The sequence below is a fragment of the Uranotaenia lowii genome, chromosome 2, assembly GCF_029784155.1.
Source record: "Uranotaenia lowii strain MFRU-FL chromosome 2, ASM2978415v1, whole genome shotgun sequence".
NCBI lineage: Eukaryota > Metazoa > Arthropoda > Insecta > Diptera > Culicidae > Uranotaenia > Uranotaenia lowii.
In genome coordinates, this window is record NC_073692.1 from 75,514,143 (window position 1) to 75,537,876 (window position 23,734).

The 23,734-nt window shown below is 36.4% G+C and overlaps 1 protein-coding gene across 2 annotated transcripts in view; it reads left to right on the forward strand.

Annotated features, from left to right (window-relative positions):
• The window catches only part of LOC129748713 (zinc finger protein 235-like), a 406,374-nt gene extending 387,246 nt beyond the window's left edge, over window positions 1-19,128 (forward strand). For both annotated transcript variants that reach the window (XM_055743402.1, XM_055743404.1), the window contains exon 8: window positions 18,114-19,128. In XM_055743402.1, the coding sequence (XP_055599377.1) occupies window positions 18,114-18,310 (197 nt within the window). In that variant the 3' untranslated portion in view covers window positions 18,311-19,128. The remainder of the gene's footprint in view (window positions 1-18,113) is intronic.
• Window positions 19,129-23,734: the final 4,606 nt, after the last annotated feature.

Sequence of the window (23,734 nt, forward strand, 5' to 3'; positions counted from 1 at the left end):
GAGCGCCACAATGAGCAAAAGAATTTGTTCCAATATTAAATGAAGCAGACTTTATTAAAAAAATAAACCAGAAGGAAAATCACGAAGAGAGTCGTATAAAAAGCGTCAAGGTGAAAGGATTTTTTAAACATAACGGATGTTAATATCAGGCAGGGTTCAGCCCGAACTTGGAACCATGAAATCGTAAGTTTTATTTGCCTTGTTATTTATTTATTGTTCATGGTCTTTCACAACTCAATATCATTAGGACTTTTTTTTTTGTTTCGATTATAGTCGTTTTACCATCTTTATGGCATTCGCGACTTTATCAACGTTGCAGTTGGCGGATCGTTATTGAAAAACTTATCCGGTACAACTATGTTCGATGATTACTCTTGGGCTCGAACTCGCGGACATCGGCTCAGGAGACAACAGAATTGCCAAATGAGCTATATCACAAGCCCTGAGATCATTAGGACTGATTTCTTAATCTATGATTTAACTTTATACAAAAAATGTCAAATGAGTTGTGAAATTCGTTTCTTTCATAATTAATTATTCTTAGAGGCTCAACATTTCGTAGAGAGCAAGATGGGACATAATACGTTCTCATTTCGACTAGGTTAGCACTGTTTCCGGACATCGGGCACTGTAAGGCTGAAGTCGTTGAGGTTCATGCCCGGGGTAAATTAAGAAGTGCGTACCTTAAAAACCGCTTCTGGACTGATTCGAGTAGTTTCAACCACAACGGATGAGCGAGCAGTACAATGCCTTTTTAAAATTAAATTCCATTGCCTTCTCTTGTTTCCAGAAGAAAGGCGTATCGAGATCTGCTGCAGCGACAAACAGTCTGAATATTGTGATATTGAGCGTTACATTTTTAGATCTTCAGCGTAGAACACTCATTCAGTACCAATAATATCACAAAAATTGTTCATAAAAAAAGTCGAACAGTAGAGGACCCAAATGACTCCCTTAAGCAACTTCGGCAGGGACAGTAAATTTTTGAGGTTTGATGTGACGCTGTCAAACGAATGCAGTTCTGCTTCGGAGATATGATTCGAGCCATTTTACAAGCCAAGTTGGAAATCTCATTTTTTCAACTCGTCAATGAGGTGCTCGAGGAGTAGCCAATCAAATGCCTTGCCTTGCTCCAAAACGAAGACAAACTTTCAAAAGAATTTATGTTGAAGCGAATATCGAACTCTGCAGACAAATATTCCACAAAAGAGAATCTAATTAAAAGGATTGTACTGTTTAAAGTTCAGATATTTTTGTTTCTGTTTTACATAAAATCGATACTTAAAATTGGATATAGATATGTCCGGCTTAGCGAGAAAAATAATATGAAAAACCGAAAGATTAGATTGAAAATAAATCATATTTTAAGACTTTGGAATAAATAAAAAAAATTCAAAATGTAGTGTTTTTCTTCAAAATGTCCCGCTTTTTTCATGGAAAACATTAAAAAAATTCACTGACTTACACTGAAAATAATCAAATTTTATCTACAATTTCAATTGATTAGTTCAATACAAAAAATCTTTCGAGTACGTCTTTTTGCTCAAAATAAGCTACACAAAACAACAAAAAATTATAAAACGTCTTTTTTTCTAAAAAAAACAATAATTTTTCAGATTGTACATAAGAAAAAGCTCAATAACTCTAAAGTAACAATAAGATTCTGATTCAGTTAAGTGTTCTTGGAGCACGTTCAATCAATGCAATCTAAATCATTTTGGTCTGTAAAAAATAATGTTTTAGTTGCTTCCAAATAATTAAAGATCTTAATTTTTCTCCACCTTGGTGTACTTTCTATGGATAACTTTGGCTGGTATACATACAAATTTGGCAATGCAATTAAGCTTTTTTCAAAAATATTTTTATTACATTTTTTTTCAATATTTTTTTTTAAATTTTTTCGAGATAAATGCATTTTTGTTTTGTTGTATTTGGCACATTTTTCTAGAACATTTAATATTTGAAAGACATTCCGGTTTTGGGATATAGCTAAAAAATCAAGTAAAGCTATGATTAATTAGTATCCGGGCACTTTATTTCGGAAGGAATGGAGTGTCTTGCCTACATTTTTCAGATTTTTTAGTTAACGTGTGTTTGAGATATTTACGATGCAAAAAGGCATGGTAAAAATAATTTTGCACAATCGCCTCGAAAATTCTTCATTTTCGTCTTGAAAACTCATAAACTGTTGAATTTTTCTGATTTTTTTTGGCCGGTTAAAAAGTATAAGGAGTCACTCTTGGATGCTCACGAAGTTCAAACCAAGCATCGGATTGGGACCTTTGATCTCAAATATGGGTAAAAAGACTTTGGTTTTTGAGAATAACTGAAAGTAGACCCCTTAACTATGCAGTAAATCCGTTTCCGGCAGGCAAAAAGTGACTAGTAGATACCAAGCAAATAAATAATAATGAGCAGTTTCATAGATCGCAATCTGTGCAACCGATTTTTACGCAATGTGACAAATGTGTTCTGATGGACGAAAAAACTTATGTTTAAACCGAATTTAAGAGGTCAAATTCTTCGAGATGCCTACTCATGAAAAGGTTCGAAACAGATTCCAATTGGTTTTTCCAGGTGAATTTGTGTAAAACATCATGCTTTCTGTAGTAAAAATAAAAGATCAATACATGACTGAAAAAAGTGTTCAAAGATAAAAAAAAAAAAGGGATTTTATGATAAAGTAAGAATATTTCTTGTAATCAACGATAATTTTTTTTTATATTTTTACATTAAATATTATACAGGGTGGGGCAGAGTGGACTCCCTAGTTTCAATCAGTCGCTGAAGAGCGCGCGCGCGAGCTAACGGAGTCGGAGCGGTTTCATGTGGTGGGGGGGAAAGACGCCATTTTTAGTAGTCATCATGCCGTAGACTGGCGAGCATCGTGGTTTTGTAGTCGAAAAGTTCTTTAAAAATAATAATAGTGTGGAGGCGACCCTGCGTGCATTTTGTATACGGTTAGGTTTGAATCGTCATGATAGAGCTCCTGATACTAAAACCATAAGTAAATGGATTACAAGTGATCTAAGACCATGCGATTATTTTCTTAGGGGTTACCTCAAATCTGAGATTTACAAAGTTCGACCAAGGACCTTGGAAGCCCTTAAGGAAGCAATTGTTGATGTTATCGCTGGAAAACGCTAGATATGCTGCATACAGTTTTCGAAAACTTCATTGAACGGCTGAATATGTGCATCGCTCGTAAAGGTCATCATCTGGACGATATCATTTTAAAAACTTAATAAAAAAATTAATGGCATTATATGTCGATTTCAGAAATTAATGGCTTTTGTAATGTAATCCTGTATGGTTTTAATACAATTAACCGATCAAATCAGGGAGTCCACTCTGCCCCACCCTGTATTAACACCTTCATTTCCTCCTTAGAAAGTATTTCGATCAAATGAGTAGATTTTAAAATACACACGTTTGTAACTGCCCGGATTCTAAATGATCATAGCCTTAACCCCAGGGATCAAGTATCCTCATTCTCCCCTACTGTTCGGTGCTGATTTTTATTGCAGCTGTTTTTGATAACCAAGTTGAACATGCGCGATTGATGTGATAGTGGCCTTCTTTTTCGCAGTTTCCACAGTACGGGTGATTCTCACAATTCACACTATCATGCTGGTACACTTCGTCTTCGTGTGTCCGTACTTCAAACAGTTTTTTTTGGCGATTTGGCGTACGTCAATAATTTTGTGGGGCGACAATTCGGCTAACAGTTTCTTTTCCTTCATGTCTTCAGCTTCGCGGCAAGTAACGACACATTTGCGTTGATTGAAACTGGGATGGCGTCCGATAACTGTAGGAGTTCCATCGGCCAGATAAGTTAACTTTGAAAGGTTCCTAAACTTGATCTTTACTTCTACACTTCCCCGGATCGGAAAATTGGACGAAAATCGGTTGGATTTCAGTCCGTTCAACCCGTGAATCGGTTAGAAATCTGACCAGAAATCCAACCGAATTCGGACGAATTCAGTGCTCTGGTGACACAACTTTCCTGACGACGCTAAGTTTTTGCAATTGAGCTGTCAAAATAACCAAGTGGTCAGGAAAATCTAACAGAATTCCAATAAAAACCGGACAGATTTAAACGGACAACTAATATTTTGACAGTAATCGGCCCGGTTGCTAATTCGTTGCGATTCGGGTCAGCACGTATAAGCCTTTTTTTCTTTTCGAAGAACGCTCCATCAGTTTTTCCCTTTGCTTTTTGTTCCACGAATCGCCCTATTAAGAATAAGTTCTGTGGAAGTTTATGTGCATCTGCTGCTTCTAGGGTCTAGTAGTACAATCGTCCGTGCAGGTTTTGTGGATCCAGCCATGATGCTGGTATTGTCTTATCAGGGGGTTCACCCGGCAATGACCTCACAATGACAGGCAATGACAAATTTCAACTTTTTAGTTCAGAAAACAATAGCCTTTGTCTAGCGAACGAAGACCGAACACAAAAAGCGACAGGTCTCGTTCAAGACTGAGGAGGAACTAAAATTGGTAACTGGAAAACTTGAAAGATTGTCACGTCTTCGAAATATAGTGCTTCGATTTCAAAAAACCAAATTACGAGTATGTCTGTTAAATTAAACCATTTTTTTTAAATACAAATTTCAACCATTTCTACTAGTTAAATTTTCTTTAGTTGAACGGATGTATCGAAAGTGTTTGGCTCGCTCAATACTTCTGTGAATTTGTTTTCCTGCCACCCTGTCAAATGCAGAAGCCTTTCTGTTGATACCACCAATGATTTCCTCCACAATGATAGTTGTAATGATCGTTGATGACAGCATGAGCGACCACTGCTGCTATACGGATACGGATGATGATAACGATATATAATGGAATCCTCACCCGCTGCTTCCTAGCCCTACATCTATCCAGAGGAACGGACAGAATAAAAATTCACTAGTCTGCCAGCCAGCAACACGACATCCGAATCAGAATCCCGGCAAGCAGCAATCTCGGGACGCGCTGCTCGGGTGAAATCCGAGAAAATTTAGATAAATAGAGACAGCAGAAGTTGAACTTATGGGTGGTAAGCTGCGATTCGAGGTTCTTCGAAATACTTGATGATGGTTGCTGAATTAACTAGTTTCAAAGTGGAACATTAAAGCTCCACGTAGAGGTTTTGTGTGGGTCATTTATAGTTAAAATATCTTTTTAGATCCCAGATAAGTAATATTAGTTATTCACACAGATAAACTACTCAGATAAAAAATTATTTTATGAAAACAAATCAGCTGAAGATTCCTCGAACAATTTCCCTTTCCATTGGATTAATGTTGAAATTTGGAACTCTGCACCCCGACAATGAGCTATAATAAAAATATAACAGCTCTACAAAGCAAAACCACGCGAATCAGATCCTTCAACCCCAAAATGAAATTCCATCACATCCAAATGAGACAATGATTTTTATTCTCCCTCTAAGCGGGGAGACACTTACAGATGTGGGTATAAAAATTTAAAAGCTTCAATGCGAAAAACCAAAGCACAATAAAACCGAGCATTCCATTGCGCAGAGCACCTCAACACTTGCCCCCCTTCCTTTAAAAGGACAATGGAAACAGGGCGAGCAGAAATCAAAATAAAGATTTTTCATGGAGCAATTCCGAGAAGAGAGTCGTCATTATTATTATCATTATTTTTCGTGCCCATAAAACCCTAAGGCAACCACCCACCTCGAGACTATTCCAGTGCCAGAATACTGGCGCAAACAAAAAAAAAAACGAGACATCCCAAACGAGCCGAGCGCCTCACGTCTTTATGTAGCTAACGTTCGGCCACCATTTTCATTTTTTATGGCGGCGCACTCAAACTCGCGTAAAGCGAAATCGTGGAAAATCAGAAAAATCTGATCCTCATTTCCAGGCGATGGCGAATGAGGGTCCTACAACTGGGCAAATTTTAAAAAATAACAAACCGACCACCCAAACGATGAGTTCAACTTTTCCGACCTTTTTCAAACCGCTTTTCAAAAAGGAAAATGTACACCGAGAAAAAAAAAATTTAAAGCCAAATAATACCGTACCCGGTCAGCTCACAAATGCGAGAAACAAGAACGGGAAAAAGAGTCCCAACAAACTAAATATGGAAATAAAATCATTCGGTGTGGAAAACGACGAGCCAGCGAGCGTCGAAATCGAATTATCCCGTATCGTCTCCTCGTTTTTCCCGAAAATCTTCTCGATAGGGACTTGGGCCAGGAAGGCGGAAGACGTCGAGGCGCGTCGTCGGTGATTGCGCTAAAATTTTCATTGGTTGTTGGCCGTGATTTTGCGACGCCCACGTTGTAAGTGTGCTTGTGTGCGTTGGGGGGGGGGGGGGGGGGGTTGTATTATTAGAACTCGAACGTAAGGAAAGACGAGTGAGAATCGAATCGCAAGAGAGACAGAGAGATGGCGAGTGCTATTCTGAGAGCACTTCTATAGTCAGACCAAGCTACCGTGGAAATTATTGGGGGTAGGAATTATTCTTGAAACCATTTGATAGAATCCCGTCGGGAAACCAGATGGGATGGCTTTGTAATTAGTAAAAATCATTAGTTCTAAACAATTCCCAACCCCCAACAAATAAAAAGTAAAATACTATGGATGATTAGTAAGTTATGGACAAGTTTTCATTTTTTCAAATATCTTCAAATATTCATGATTTTGAAAAAAATCATTCTGAAGAACAAATAAGAGAAAACGAAGCGAAAAAAAAACATCAGCTTGTTTATTAATTATAAAAATATTATTGATTGACGATTGTCTGTCGATAAAGGTTTCTTCTACTGGAAGTTAAATATACTTTTTACAAAAAAAAACTGTTAACGTTGAACCCCAAAACATAAAAAAAAAATTAATGTGAAACTAAAAAACTTATATTTTCTCTACGTTTAAGTGTTTTGAATTTCAGTGTACAATCATTTTTGGTTATCGAACAAGATTAAAGTAAAGCCCTAAAATAAAAGTGCGGCAGACTGTCACCGCGGAGTTCCAATCGAACTGTCAAAAGTCGTTCTAATTAAGCATAACCATTTTTACTATTTGAAATTCGTGGGAAGTATTGTAATCTGTGTGGCTGTGACTTTCAATTTTTTAATAGAAATTAATCAAGAATGCTGAGAAAATTCATTGGAGCAAAACGGAAAGAAGCACTTCATTTTTATTTTAACAATTTACACAACGGAGAACAAATTAAATAATATTCACAAAACGAAAATCAACTTCTCAATCGGCGACCCAGCTGCACATCAACAAGAAGTCATGCGAATGTTTACGTTATTGGCAGTGTTGAAAGATTACAGAAGCTTTTTCAGTGCTGCCAAGTCGGTGAGAAATTCTGTCTGCCGCACTTTTACTGTAGAGCTTTAGGCGCTTTGCCTTTACTCTTGAAAATAAAAAAAGAAAAGGAAAATACTAAAAGAAAATGAAACCTTTCGAGGCCTGTTTAGAGCTCGGAAGTTTAAAAAAAATCCCTTAAATGAAATGTGATCTTGGCGAACAACTCATTATGAAATTCTCATCTATTATTTCATTACATGTAAATTTACAATTCAGTTAATTAAAATTTTCTGACCAACTGTTTAAAATCAATGATTACTTTAAAAAAAATAAAATAAATGTTGAAGCAAGTAGATACATATCTGAACTACTTTTCTGCATAACGAACTCTCCTGCTTGCCTTCCGATTCTTCCTCTTAAAATAATTTGTAGTCAATCGCAGCAATCGGTTTAAACTGCAAAAGTTATTCCTTGGTCTCTACCTGCCAGTTTGCGAGACCAATATGGCCGAATAAAATTTGATAGTAAACGTTGCTTTGACTGAAAATTTCACGAAAAATACCTTTACGTGGTGCTTCTGATTGCATACTGGTTGACCTAGTGCTTCTAATCGCATTTCTAAGCATCCGGGCTCAGATATGAAAAATACATCATGTTTCTTCATTTTTTCATCTCGAAAAACACAACTTTTACAAACACTTTTCGATGACTAGAAAAATTCCGAATAGTTTTTACCATTAGGTCTTGATTTGAATATCACTTCAAATTTCCCAACATCATAAGCAAATTGTTCTCCGAACCCAATCCATAAATTAAAAAAAAAAATATCACGTAAGCTCGAAAAAAAAACAAATTCTCATCGGGGGGGTCCGGTCCTCGGATAGCAGTTTTGCTCAAAGTTCACAACGATTAAAAAAACCACCAATTTCAAAATGAAATAAATCACTGCATCACGCAACATTAAAGCTAAAAAAGTAAAAGTTTTTAGTTCAGAATCAAACATTTTAGAAAATGAATTTTGGAGCTCAAAAAACACGCGTGTTACTCTTTCAACGGGTGCCTACTTCTCCTTCGCATGTTACTCTATGCTCAATTCGCTCAATATTATGCTCAAAAATAACACAGAAAACTTTGAATTGCAGGAAAATAAGCAAAATGTTACTGGTTTTTCAGCAAAATTTCCAGCAATATAAATTGCTGGAAACGATCAACGAACTCAAATGCTGGAAATCCAGCAACCTCAATTGCTGGAAACCAGCTATCTTAATTGCTTAAAATCTTTTTTTTTTTTCAAGGAACAACTGGAAATTTTTGGATTCTAAATAAGATTTTAAATTAAAATTCAATATTTAACCATGGAAGTCATATTTATAATTAGAAATTGGTTTGTTCATTTTTGTAAGAGCAAGTTCGCTGGTGTTGGGAGAAAGTGGTAAAAATTTTGACACTTTTAGCACATTTTGAAAACTTTACCATGCGAAAACATTTCAAGATCTGTGGTCTTCAAGAGTTTTTACAACACGTGTTGTATTCTCGCATGCTGTGATGCAAAAATAGCAATATTTATATCAAACACGGCTGGAATTAGGATATATTGACCTAACCTCAAACCATGGTAGAATAGAATCGATTTTTGAGAAGGGCGCACGATAAACGCGATTTCCCGGTAGGCTAATATCGACAAATTTGACCTGTGGAAAAGCGATGAACAGATGCCCGTGTTTTGATTTTTAAGGACGTTCAGGGGTGCCAAGTGCATTGATATTAAAAAATGACTATATATTTTTATAATTACATTGTTATTTAAAAACCTTTTCATGAGTACTGAGAATTCGGATTTTTTCGGTACATTTCTATTCGAATGTGAAATTAAAAGCACAATTTATCTGAACGAAAAACAAATGTCTGTATCGCAATCTTAAACGACGTAGCGAATTATGTGGATATGTTTAAAATAATCAGAGCATGTAGGCGATTATATTCAAAGTCAACAAAAACGTGGCTTTAATTAATTTACATTTTTGTAACAGTGAATGATTTTGCATTCGTGTAGAAGTTAGAAACATTTCTTTTTGAATCTACCAAGCAGTACATGAAAATAAATTTCAGATGTTTTAAATTCACTTTGAAAATTCATTAGCGAAAGATGGTTTATCTTCATCCATTTAGGGACGCCCCGAAAAAAATTCAAACGTTTAGCTGTTGATAGTCAAAAAATGTATCAATTCAGGAATATTATAATCAAAAACTGATTTTAGTAATGCACCTAGCATCACTGGTGAGACCGCCAGCATATCAAAATTTGAGGTTATGGCTGAGGCCAGTTTTCGCCAATACTATCGTCCGTATATACCCTTATAGAAACAGTGCTGTTACAACGCCCAAAGATCTTGAAAACATTTTTGAATGGTAAAATTATCAAAATGTGCTACAAGTTTCAAAATTTCTAGCCACTTTTTTCCAACACCAGTGAACTTGCTCGAAGGTGACATTAATTTAAATTTTTATAACAAAATACAATAATATTCGCCAGTGGGTTGGCCGCTTTCCGCCAAGTCTTGAACATCATGCTCTATCAGGAATGAAAATAAAAATTATTAGTTTCTGTAACGAAATACTTCATTTCTTTCCTTAAAAAAAAATTATCTTTGGTTTAAATGCTTCATCGCTGGAATATAGAAGGACAGGGCCGTATGAATAACGTCTTAGGGGGGAGAAGGGGTTGTTTTTGGTGACAAAATTTTTCCTATAACTTTCTTGCTTGAACAATGCATACATTATAAATAGTTAAAAAAAACTTATTCTAAGAGTATCACATTATTCGGATTTATTTTTTTTTATATATTAAAAGGTATTAATTTTAAATCCTTTTATACTAAGTTTCCAGTTTTTTTTTATGCATTAAAAAATAAATGAAGGATCCTTCAAGCTTCTTTTAAAAGAAAAACTAATATCTTCAATATAAGTAACTAGCTGACCCGGTAAACTTCGTTTTACCCGTTACTTAATAAATTGTTGTAAAATGTTTACAGTTTTTTATCTTTTTCGTGCTCGTGAATCAGTTTTTATGAAAATCGTCTTCAAGTTGTTCGAGTTTTGACCCGTTTCTAGTTGATTTTGTATAGGAGCCCCCCTTCCATAAAAAGTGAGAGTCTTGAAACTATTATACAAACCATCTCTGACCCGAAAAACCCTCGGATACCAAATTTCACTTCATTCCGACCGACCATTCATACGTGATGGTGTTACAAAGAAAACGCCTCCATTTTTATATATAAGATATTTAGCAACAAAGTAATAAAATATATTTTTAGCTGAATTATCCTAAACCTTAAAGTTTAGTACAATTTTTTTAATCACCAACAAATTATCTTCAATAATTTAAAAAACTCTGTAAAAAATAATTTGAATCAAAACTGTGATTTTTAAGGGAACGTTATCTTGAAAATAAATTCAGATTTTATTTTCTAATAGGTAGTAGTTTTTACCTGTTTTGTGTTTTTTCTTGAGTAATTTCGCATTTTAATTTTGAATCTGAATTCTGCATTTTGAGCCTCAATGAAAATTCTGAATCTAAGTTAAAAACAAAAATCCCCAATAGTTATGAACCAAAAAATGCATTTTATAATACAATCTTTAACCAGACATCGCTAATTTGAATTTGAATCTATATGAATTTTTCCTACAATTATTTTTTCGTGATTCAACTAGTGAATCTGAATGACAATTTCGTATGATGAAGCTCCAACATTTCAATTTTGTCTCGCCATTATGAACTTTTTTTAAATTTTCAACTCTGCATAAGAATTAAGAGTAAGAATTTTAAGTTAAAATATTGAAAATGGTTCGTAATTTTAAATGTTTTCTCTCGATATTCCAGAATGAGTTTCGGACATGGAAAAAACAATCTAATATAAGTCTCAAATGCAAAACCAAGATTCGAATCAAAAATCCTGTCCCAATAATAACCCGAACTGAATATCAACTGAATACAGATTCCACAAGTCGACCAAAGGCAGCACATTTTGATTTTTATAAAAAGTTGGAACGAGATCATCGGAAAGGATTCATCTGAAAACGTAGAAAAATCCGGGAATTAGATTTCAATTTTTACAACTCGAAATCTGGGCAATATCCAGCCAAATTTTGGTGTTATTCAAAATCAAAAAGTAAAGAAATTTAAAAGTATTTTTATTTTTCTTCGAAACACATCAGCCAGTTTATTTGAATAAAATTTGCTCAAAAAATGGTTTTGGATGCAAAATTCATAGGTAACTGTGATCACGCGATTTGAATTTTTCTCTGATTTTGCAAATGAAGTGAAAACATTCGGACAAAATTTGGACAATATGGCAATTTAAGTGAGCCTAATCTTATTGAAAATTCGATATTCGGGATTAAGGTCTGTACCCAAATGTCATGAACCAACTTCTTTTGTGAATAGCTTTTTTTAGTGGTTTTCGAGTAGAATCTTTGAATATCTATCAACAAATGAGATTTTTTTTTTGAAAAACTGTAGTAGAATGGATCTCTACTACCGCCTTTAAGCACCTCCTGCGTAGTTTTTATTTTTTGTTTTTATTATAACTTTGAAGGATGCAAATATATGCAGCAATTTTTTCTTGCATTCGAATTATTAGACCTTTAGCTATGTTTAAAAGACAAAAAAGTTTTGTGAAACGTTAGGATTTTTACTTAGAGACCAAAATGTTTTTTAAACCTTTTGAGTAAATTATAAAAATACTCATTCTTTTACACTTTTTTGCTAACCGTGTTAAAATGAAAAATATTTCCAAAAGAAGTTTAGAAATAAAGCTTTCTAACGATGTATTGGGAATTGATGTAGCATTTCATTTAAAGGAGAAAAAATAACTTGAATATTATTGGATCTGAAGTATATTTTTCAAAATTTTCTAAGTCTGATGTCTGTGAAACGATAAATGCTTATGATAATGACCTGAAAAATTTGAGGATATCTTGGTTAAATATAAAGCTACAAATTGGTATATGACAAATATCATAACGATGAAGTTAATTTTTACTTTTTGCCGCCTCAAATCCCATAGTGCCCTGCAGTGAATGTCGGTAGAAGCCATTATACGTTGGAAGCTAGCTGGCGTGATTTCCCATATGCAGAAGTGTTTTCGTGTCATTGATTGGCTCGTTTGGCTCGATTGGCTCGATTGGCTCGATTTTTTGCAAAAAAAATTGTTTCTGATAAGTAACAAACCCCTTTGACCTCGGAAAGGGGAAGGGGGCGTCCGATATAAAATCTACGTTAAATATAGTAAGTCATTTAAAAATGGGTGTTTTGTAACAAAGTTAATTTATTTTGTTGAGTCGCATTGAAAAGCGTTTAATCGATAGGAACTCTGATAGATTAGGAGCTCATATTGAAAGAGTGAAAAAATTTGGTTTTACAGACCACAGCTGGTTACTTGAAAAGTTCATAAAAATATTCCAATGATTTTATAACTATATTTTTATGAGGATCATGGAAATTTGATTATAAAAACAGCTTTTCTGTTCAATTCTGTTCCAATCTATAATAATGAACTAACAATGTAAAACTGATAGGGTGACCAATTTAAGAGTTAAATCATACAATTTCACTATATTGAGGACCAAACTGCTGGATACCACAGTTGGCCGAATACCATCATTTGATACATCTCTATGTATATCGGTAGCATTTACATTTCCACTTTCTTAGAAGCACTATATATGAAAAATCACTAAAGATAAAACTGCATCTTTATGACAAATCCAGGAATCGATCCATTCTCGGTTATCTCGTTTAATGAACTGATCACAAACATTTTGTTGGTTAGCTTTGTTAGAGAACTCAAATCATTTTAACATTTCTACAACTTCACGAATTAGACGAAATTATCATCAGTGATAAGAATGTATAAAACAAGAATGGAAATATTTTTATTGACAACTGTTTGTTTTTTTTAATAAATTGTTCCAAGTCATGACACTATTATCAAAAAGATTTGTTTTAGACTTTGAATAAATTTAACAAGCTTTTTTTTTGGTTTAATTTTTTAAATGACCGGCTTGGCGAAATTTATCGACCTTTTGAGTGAAAAATCGAGTTTATGCTAAAATCAAATTGATTTATAAGAGTCAAGAAATCAAGTGCCTGCTGAAAGCGTTAATCTAGTCCAATTAAGCTTAAATTTTGCTCATATAAGTATTTAAACCAATCAACATTTTTAAATTTATTAAATTTATTAAATAATTTCCAGAAACGCTTTAGATCTGCTTAGGACTCTAAAATGAAATAAATAGTTTCAAATCGACCACAACATGTTTAGTGTTGTTCCTCTAGAAATCTCTCCAAAACTGAGCGCACAAAAAGCAGACACGAAGCTCAATAATCAATCGAGTTTTATTGTTACGATTTTCCCTACAATCTGACCTTTGCCAACTTTTGTTCACCATCCGTGGAAAAGTTACGCCCGAACAGATTCTTTCCGGAATCTGAAAACTCGTTTTCCGAATAAATCGTTTTATTCCTTTCTCCGTTTTACTTTTTGTTCATCCTGTATATATTTCCGAAGGATTTTTTGGCTCCTGCTTCACTAGGTTGGGGTCACTCACACATTGTCAGACTCCCGCAAATACATACGAAACACTCCGAGACAAAGGAATACAACCATGCATGTTTGGAGAGGGATTTTTTTATGACCCACTTTTGGAAGATTGATGAAATCCGGAAAGTTGCCCGGAAAGCTATTCACAAACAGCATTTCCGGTATGGGCGAGATTTCGGAAATGTCTGAACGTTTTCCGGATTGGCCGTTTTTCGTGGTTCAGATCCTTCCAAACATCATAAAAAAAAACACTCTATCGGATAAACATACCTTGTGCTCATCACAACGTGTTAAAATTGTTTCTAAGAAAATTGACCGTTGTAAACATTGAGATTGGTGTGAATCTTTCGTCAAATTAAAAAAAAAAATCGATGCACAAAACATTGTATCTAAAATTTCAAATCCAGGCTAATTATCGTAAATCTTAACCGCTAACTTTTTTGGGGAACCATAATCCCACCTAATCTCGGTGAAACATGACACGCACTTTGTCAATTCATACAAATCGACCATAAGGCTAGAAATTCCACTTTTCGCCGGTTGTGGTGTCATGTTATTGCAACATGAACAATGTAAGCTGTCCTCAAATATTCAGGTTTCTGTTTCCTCCGAATGACATTTCCGAACACAGAAAATAGGAAAAAGCACTGCTCAAAAATCACACAGGAACTTAAAGGGAACGTAAAATGGAACAGCACAAATCCGGCCTCAAACAGAGGGAAAAAGTAACGCGCGATGAGGTGTTGATGATAATTGAATCTGGGGTGTTTGATTTTGATTGACATACCCCTGCGCCGCTGTGTTATTCTAGCTCGCGGTTATGAAAACAAGCCGATATGTTGCCGAAAAATGTTTGCCCGAGACCGAGAAATATCAGGCGAGCGCGTTGTATTTCAGTGCACCCACAAACAAGTGTAATCTCATTAGATTATTGTGAATCGAAGAGACAGCAATAAGTACATGTATCCAAAAGATCGTTGAACGAACACCCGAAGCAAAATCAAATTATTGGATTTTAGAATAAATTCCCAAAATGATCCATATAATTTCAAGTATGAAATATTTATTTTAAGATAAAAAAAAATAGACTATTTGTCAACAACGAATTTTACGGATTATATATGATTTTTAAAAATTGAAAAACGAATCTTTGAGCACTTCGAGGCAAGTAAAGTCCGAGTAAGCTGAGATTTTGTAGAGGTCAGTTTTTGGTCCAATCAACGAAATGTTTACGGTCGATTCTGAAATCCACTAATAGATTATATTTTTCTCATCCATCCATTGCCATCCTTATAAACATAAATATCAGAATAATTATGGAATCGATAAGCCGTGATTAATCTGCTGCAGTGCTTCCACGAGTCTCCCAAACACCAATGTCAAAAGGAACACTGAACGGCGGTGAAGGATTAGATGGTTAGGCCAAAACTGTATGATAAGTAAGAATCAATTTTCAAGATTTAGAAGCGAATGCCACCCCAAATGGGTAACATATTTCCTGCGTTTGCCCATTTCAATAATTATGGGAACTTCTTCTTGACAATATTAAACTGAATGGAAGGGATCTTCACAAATTAATTTCCCACGTCATCATCGTCAAGAAGAGGGGTGGAAACTTCATTATTGAGGATAGATTATAAGAAACTAGCTGACCCGGCAAACTTCGTTAAGCCCTTGAATTTCGCAAAAATAATGAACACGTAAATAAGCAGAAAATAGGAAAATAATTGTTTACGCTCATGAAACTGGATTGTTACCTTCAAACGGAGTAAATCGACACAGTTTTTTGACTATTTTCGTAATACTTCTGTCATATTATGGTAGTGCCTACCTCCAGGGGCAAAAATTTTCGAAGAATATGGACTTCCAACAAAACTGGAAAGCGAATATCTTCTGGGATAAAGTTAAAAATCAATTTTCTTCTGTTTTCCATTTTTTTTTTCATTTACAGAGGATCCTTGACACCGATGTGTTCAATTTCTATTAACCCCAAGAAGTGCCAAAAAGTGTTTTGTTGAAATGTGTCGTCATTTTAAGCAGTTTTGATCAACTGTCTTTCCTTTTTGCCAAAACCATGTTTGAAATTTTCTTTATCGTATAGGTACTAAATTTGTAGAAATGGCACAACACTTTTCATGGAATGAAATTTCGCGATTTTTTTATACTGCAAATATATAAAAATCAACAAATTTTCATATACCATTCAGTTTTTCGTTATCTATCATGCATTTGATATGTTCTCTGTATTAGATAATCTCCTCTTAGTTTTTAAAATCATCTTCTTTGTATCGACTTTAACTTTATCATATTTATCGAGAAATGGATGCTTAAGCACTGAACAAAGAAAATTAGAACATTCAATATATGTGTATGTACATGGAATTTTTATTCACAGCAATTCAAATCAATCGGTTTTGAAATCTTTTTTTACTTTGAGATCTTGAATTCAAAATCAGAAATGAAATTCAAAAAAGTCTTTGCAAATCTAATTCAGTTTTCATTATCTCTGTTTTGGATCTTGAATCATTTGTCGAAACTAAAATTTTTATTTTCCAAGCTTCTTGTATTTGAAGATGTTATTGAACCAATTATCTGTTCTTGATTTCTGATACTGAGTGTTGGATCAAATTATGAATTTTATTTTTACAAAGTCAACCCTATTTATGTCCTTAATTTTGTTTAGTTTTTTAGCACCTTAGTATGAAAGGAAGAAGTGGATAGTATCTAACATTTCCTCGGTTTTCTGATGAAATTCACATAGTATTACAAACTTAATATCATTCTATTCTCGAACTAACTTATTACATTCTTGACGTTTACAAAAACCAAGTAAATCAATTTATGGTCGTCTTATTCTATTAATTAAAAATTAGACGTTATCTTGATGTTATACCATAAACATGAAAAGAAGATTCTGTAATGGAATGTTTCATTGTTATCTGTTCAGTTGTTTGGATATGTCAAAACTTCCACAGTCATACGTAGAATATTATTTTTCTTGAATAATATGACAGTTTTTCATTTAACCGGAAAATAAACAAAACAAACATCGGAGTAAATAAAAGAGATCAGAATTTTTCCCGCGCGTATCCTGGTCAGGCAAATTTATTCTATCTAAAAACCTAACAATATCCGGGAATTTGATTTCAAAATTGTCAATCCAAAATCCGGGCAATACCAAGCAAATTTGGGCTAAATTCAGAAACTACTCAAAAAAAATTGAAACGAAAAGCACTTTAATAAATTTTTTTCTTCGAAACACATCAGAAATTTTGAATCGTATTTTAAGCATCCAGAAACCGTGCATGATTATTATGTTAAAAGTTGCTCAAAAATTTCGTTTTAGTACGCAAATTTAAAAAAAAATTAACATTGAAAGAGATTTTTTTTATTTGGCAAATGAAATGAATAAATCCGGAAAATTCGGGTTTTTTTTTTAATCAAAACCCGGACAAGCGGGCTGGACGACTTGACCGGGCCCTTTAAATTTTGTTTTATCAATTACCCGGTCAAGTCCGGGTAAAACCGGGCAATCCGGCTAGCTTTGGGTAAATTAGCTTAAAAAATTTTAAAGTTGCCTTGATGCTGAAGCAAAAATGACAATTTTCGGAAATAGGTATACTCCATGCCGGCTTATTGCGTTCATTTTTTCACCCCATACGGAAGGTGAACAATTACATCCAAGTATCCATTTTACTGGTGCCACGTGAAAAGTACACTTGCAACGAAAATGGGCGCCAAAACTTCCTATAGAGAGATGGATGAACATCAGTAAGCCTTGATTGCTTTTGGCGCCTTCCTACTCTGAGTGATTTGAATGAAAAAAAAAATGGAAATTGGGTGCCATGACTTTTATTTGATACGAATAAAAACTAAAAATTAATTTTCAAATTCCACAAAAACATTTTGAAAATTATCTCTCCGTTGTGTTCCGTTCAGCGTGAAGACGAACACAACAAAAAAATCGCATGCAAATCGGATGATCCAGTGAAGAGTTTTGCGTGTTCGCACATTTCTGTATGGTCTGTCTCTCTCCCTGTTTTATATATATAGATTAATTACAGTGGGTTAATCAGGTTAGGGGAATTCTAGTTTTGTTGTTACTCTTTTAAAGCTGTCTAAAGATTTATTGAATTTACCCCCTGTTCAGACTTTCGACACCAATATTGATAAATTTTTTGATTTGTATGCAAAAAAATGAATACATTCTCATTGAAATTTTCTCTTCTTCTGCTTTCAGGTGAAAAACCCCACAAATGCCAGGTGTGCGGCAAAGCTTTCAGCCAGAGCTCGAACCTGATAACCCACTCGCGGAAGCACACCGGCTACAAACCGTTCCAGTGCGAGCTCTGCCACAAGGCCTTCCAGCGCAAGGTGGACCTACGGCGGCACAAGGAAACTCAGCACACGGAGATCCGGGCCGGTCTGGTCAACTAACCCAAGGCCCCCTTGCTGCTGGGACCCGGCGCCGGTGGTGATTTTGCCAACCCTGCCGGAACCTTGAACCTCCACTCGATGGTGCTTCCGGCGGCAGCCATTGCAGCCCTCGGTCCTCCCAGTGGGACCAACCCCGCGGATTGTGCGGAACCACCCCCTCACTTCCCCAGCGGACCCTTCAGCAGTAGTGCCGAGGGAGAATTCATTGTGATCGACTGAGAAATAGAATCAAATCAAAGACATATTGTAAAGTTCAACTAAGCTTCTAGCGTGTAATTCTTCAAACCAAAACGTGACAACACGAGCTGTAAATACTTGGAAATAGTATAGAGATTCCTATTAATCGTAGACCAATCACTAGAGAAGAATAACAACAACCAAACAAGTTTTTATTTCTGTTACAATCTACTTTTTAGTTGTTCAATACCAAAGTTTCGTCTTTAAACAAAACCGTACTGTTAGCAAACTATTAAACCTATATCATTACTATTAGCTAGGACAATTCCAATTGTAAAAATATGTATCTCATACCTGATTCGAACCAAGAGTAGTCTTCATACCAAAAAATGTAGCAAAGTAATTTGCATTGACAAAAAAAAACTGTGAATAGATCGACGTTTTGTGTACAGCAGAGCCGATGTCAATACCGTTTGAACTCCCAGCTCGAGAACATATGTTTGTAAATACATTGTAGGTGTAGGTGTAGTACCGATTGATCGGAAAGGCGGAATGGGAGCTGATCTGTCAAATCTTCGTTTGTTCAATCATCAAGTGGAATAATTAATAAAGAAAAAACCAACTTCATGTGCAATTTTGACAATGCCAAAATGTATTGAAATGGTGTTTCATTGATATCACAAAACCATCTGATAAGTTTAGAGTTGTTCATGAAATGAGAAGTTTCCTTTAGTCTGTCAGTTTCTTGGATAAGGGTCCAACGTAGAATGTTCATGGAACATTTAAAATCTCTTTCAGATTTGTATTCAAATGATTTATTTTGGTGTATCCAACTTACACCAATTGTTGAACAAAGTTTTTCAAATCTCTTAAGAAAATTGAGACAAGTATCTGGTTAGAAAATCTATATATATAAATAACATGGGTGTGCAGAGGATTCAATAAGCTCGAATATATTTTTAACTATAGATGGTGTGGTAAAGCTATAGCACATACAATCACTATTTTTATGACGTAATTATGTTCTTTCATCAGACAAACTATTCCTGGTGTTGAAGAGTCCAGTTTCATTAGAAATCCATTTTTATCGACTTTGTCGCGATTATCATTGCTCGATTCCTTAGAATTCATATCCAACCCTTATTATTATTTTTTTTTTTGTAGCGGCCCACCACACTCCTCCACACCAAAAAGTTCATTAGAGCCCCCTGGTAATGGACGCTACTGTTCTCAGCATGTCTGGCACCAACAAAAAATAATAAAAAAACGCGAGCAAAATTTTACTCATGCTGTGAACTGAAATGTTTAAATTTAGTGCGAGGAAATGTAATGATAATACTAAATTAAATACTACATGGATCTCAATGGAAAACAGATTTCCTTTAAAGAGATCCACTATTTGATATTAATACTACTTAGCAAATATTTAAAAAAATAAGACATTATAATCTAAATAATTAATAAAAAAAAAAGAACACACAAAGAAACTAAATTGCTACAAAAATTCACAAAAAATAAATTATAAAAGAAGGAAACTGGTCACTGAACGAACGGTTTTTAACGACTCAATTTTTCTTTTAATAGCTGTATTACTTTGATTTTGAACGTGGAACGGTTGTTGATGGTTTTTATTTCATTAGGCAAGGCATTGTACTTAGTTGGACCAATAAATGATATTCTTTTTTGTCCTAAGGATGTCACGGATCGGCTTCGTTTTAAAAATCTGACTGGCGAGTGTTATGAGTTCGCAATCCCGTTGTAAAATGGATGTTTTGATTACTGAAACTTGTGTGTAAATTGTCGTAGACATATATTACAGTTTGTAAATCGCAAAGATCTTTTAATGGAAGAATTTTATGGGCTCTTAAGGTGAAGAGCTGTTGGGTAGGAAAGAGCAACGGGATTTTATTCTTGACACCATTGAAAACTGCTGAACCAACATAGGTCAGACCAAAACTCTCTCTTAAGGTTAAAGTCAATGTGCTTTAACCGATGTTGTTGCCGTCTTCTTGGGAGATGATGCTATTACGAGGATTGTCAAGCGATTTTATTTTTGTTTTCATAGTTTTCCGTCTCACGACATAACTTGATGAACATAATTCCTTAAAAGCACTCGGTCCATGGCAACCGATCTTCAATTCCTCGGACATCCCACGTTCGCCAGATTACGCTCCACTTGGTCTAACCACCTCGTTCGTTGCACCCCTGATCGTCTCGTTCCTACCGGATTCGTATCGAAATCGTGGTTGGTCCTTCGTCTCCTTGCTTCATTCTCCTGCACGCCGCCAAAAAAGGTTCTTAACACTCGACGCTCGAATACTCCGAGCATACGCAGGTCCTCCTCGAGCAATACTCATGTCTCGTGCCCGGTCTAGCCAGTCTAATGAGCGTCATGTACAGGTTACACTTCGTGCGAGGGCTAAGTCTTCTTGTGAAGCCTATAGTCGGCACAACATTCGCTCACGGCTGGTGTCATTGTCTGCGGTCCTTCTTTTTACTGGGCAAGCGGCATCGGTCGGTCCACAGGCCAGCATATACTTCGTCTTGGACGTCATCAACCCAATACTTACTGCTTCCCGTTTCAGTTGGCTATAGATCTCCTCCACCGCCGCAGACGATCTGCCGACTATATCAATGTCATCGACAAAGCAGATAAGTTAACTGGATCTGGTGCCATCAGATAGACCATCGCGATGTCAAAGCCCCCTGCGAGATCCGAATGAAGTCGACAATTCACCCGAAATCTGTACACAGCACTGCGTTCCATACATCGTCGCCTAGACCAGTCTGGTCAGCTGCCCGGAAAAGCCGTTCTCGTCCATGATTTTGCATAGATCGTCACAGTCGATTGTATCCTATGCGGCTTTAAAATCGATGGATAGATGGTGCGTAGGGACTTGGTGTTCACGGCATTTTTGGATAGTTTTCCGTAATGTGAAGATCTGGTCCGTCGTAGACCGTCCCTCCATGAAGCAGGCCTGATAGCTTCCCACGAATCTGTTTGCTTATGGCGTTAGGTGGCGGCATTGAGGACAGTGATCAACCGGTGTATGCAATGGGCCAACTGGTCCGGGCCCATTTTGATAAGTTGGATTGCGTTGCCATCTTTCCCAGCCGACTTGTTGCTATTCAGCTGGCGAAGAAAACTTCACGATGCGCTCTCATTCCTCGACGGCCCAAAGCTATGCTATGCTGACGACCTAAAACAATTTTACAACATCAACGGCCAGGACGGTATTGATTTCCTACAAAATCAATTTAACCGCTTCGCACACTGGTGTGATATAACCTGCCTGCCTTCGAATCGCAGTAAATGTGCAGTCATCAGCTTTTCAAAAAAGCGGCTGCTGAGTACTTCCTCGGAGATGAGCCAATCGTTCGCGTAGAACACATCAATGATCTGGACGTAATTCTAGACCGGAAGCTGGATTTCGGGACACACACAAATTACGTTGTCGACAAAGCCTCGAGAAGTCTTGGGTTCATATTTCGAGTGTCCAAGAACTTCAAGGATATGTATTGCCTGAAAAGTTTGTATTGCAGTATTGTTCACTCTATCCTTGAATATGAATCAGCTGTTTGGTGTCCCTTCTACCAGAATGGGGCCAAATGGATCAAGGCTATACAGCGGCGCTTCTTCTGCATGTTCCCATTCGATTGAACAATTATGGAGTTAAAAGCGCTATCATCGGCGTTATGAAAACATGCAACCATTTTTCTGAGCACTTTGACTTCGTCAGTCATCTTAAGTCATAAATTCCTTTTGAATGGCATCCTTAACTTCACTCATCGTTGGGAGTGGCTCCTCTACGGCGTTGGCTACGCTGGCGATATACCTTCCCCCACCTTGTTGATCTATTGCATGCGCGCCGTTCAGGTGTTCATCGAAGTGCTACTTCTTCATTTTGATCACTTCACGATTGTCCGTCAGGATGCGTCCTTCCTTATCCCAGCACATTTCTGCTTGCGGCCTTTGCGGGATGCATTGAGTTTTTAATAGAGCTTTTGTGTTTCTGGAGAACGATGTAGCTGCTCCAGCTCCGACTACTGGAGGCGTTTTTTCTCCTGGAAAATTCGGACTCGCTGTCTCTACTGCTGTCGATGATTTTCCACGTTCCGACGGGTCCTTTTTGCACTACTGGCGTCCGCGCGGCGTTTTCTTCGTCCATCAACGCCTACATTCCTCGTTTAACCAGTTGTTTCATCATGTTCGTTCTACATGCCCAATGACGTTCTCCGAAACGCTATTGATGGCTGTCTTGATGGTATACCAACAGTCCTCGAAAGGAGCTTCGTCAAGCTCGTCAAGCCCTCTGCCGTCAACGTTGCTTCGAGCGATTGCGCCTTTTCTGCTACGATTTCAGGCTGGTTTAGTCGTGCGATATTTAACCGAGGCGGGCATCGGCTACGTATGATGATCACCATGGGGAGTTTTGGGAGCATCTTCACCATCATCAGATAATGGTCTGACTTTTTTTTTGTCTTTATTAGAGAGACTTTTAGCCTTTGGCTGGTTTGTCTCTAGGAAAAAGGCTCTTTTTACAATTAGTTAATCAAATAAGATTTTTTCAGGAAACACAACATTTTTTCTTTTTCTACTGCATCGTTCGAAAGTGCGTTCCGGATTGATCCATCTCACTATGGTCTGACTCGATGTTGGCGCCTCGACAGGATCTGACGTCGATGATGTTCAAGAAGTGCCGGCTGTCTATCAAAACGTGGTCAATCTGTTATTGCGTTTTGTACGGTGATCTCCGGGTGAAATTGTGTGGGAGGCGGTGGTGGAAAAAGGTACTATGTACGGCCATTCGTTTGGAGGCGACGAAATCTATTAGTCTGAGGCCCCACTGAACCTTCAAATTGTCGATTTGAATTCCTCCTCCTGGCCGACCTGAGCATTAAAATCCCCGATGACGATCTTGATATCAAGTTTTGGACAGCGGTCCGAATCCAGCGTTTTCACTTGCTGCCAGTCAAGATTCTCGTCAACTGTGCGGATTTCAGAGGCTAGACTACGCCGCCGCGACTAATTCCGCAGGCCGCGATACACAAAAACTTGCAGTTTTTGCGTCATCACCGCATATACCTACCAAGTTACACACCCGTACAATAATACGGATTTGAAGTTTGAGTTGAAATTTCGGTTTTCGGTTCGTAGAGAGATGTTTTGGAGACTCGCAAACGCAAATCGGACTTTTCTGATCGATGTCGGGTTTCGATGTCTTTCTTTGTACCACCATCATGCGT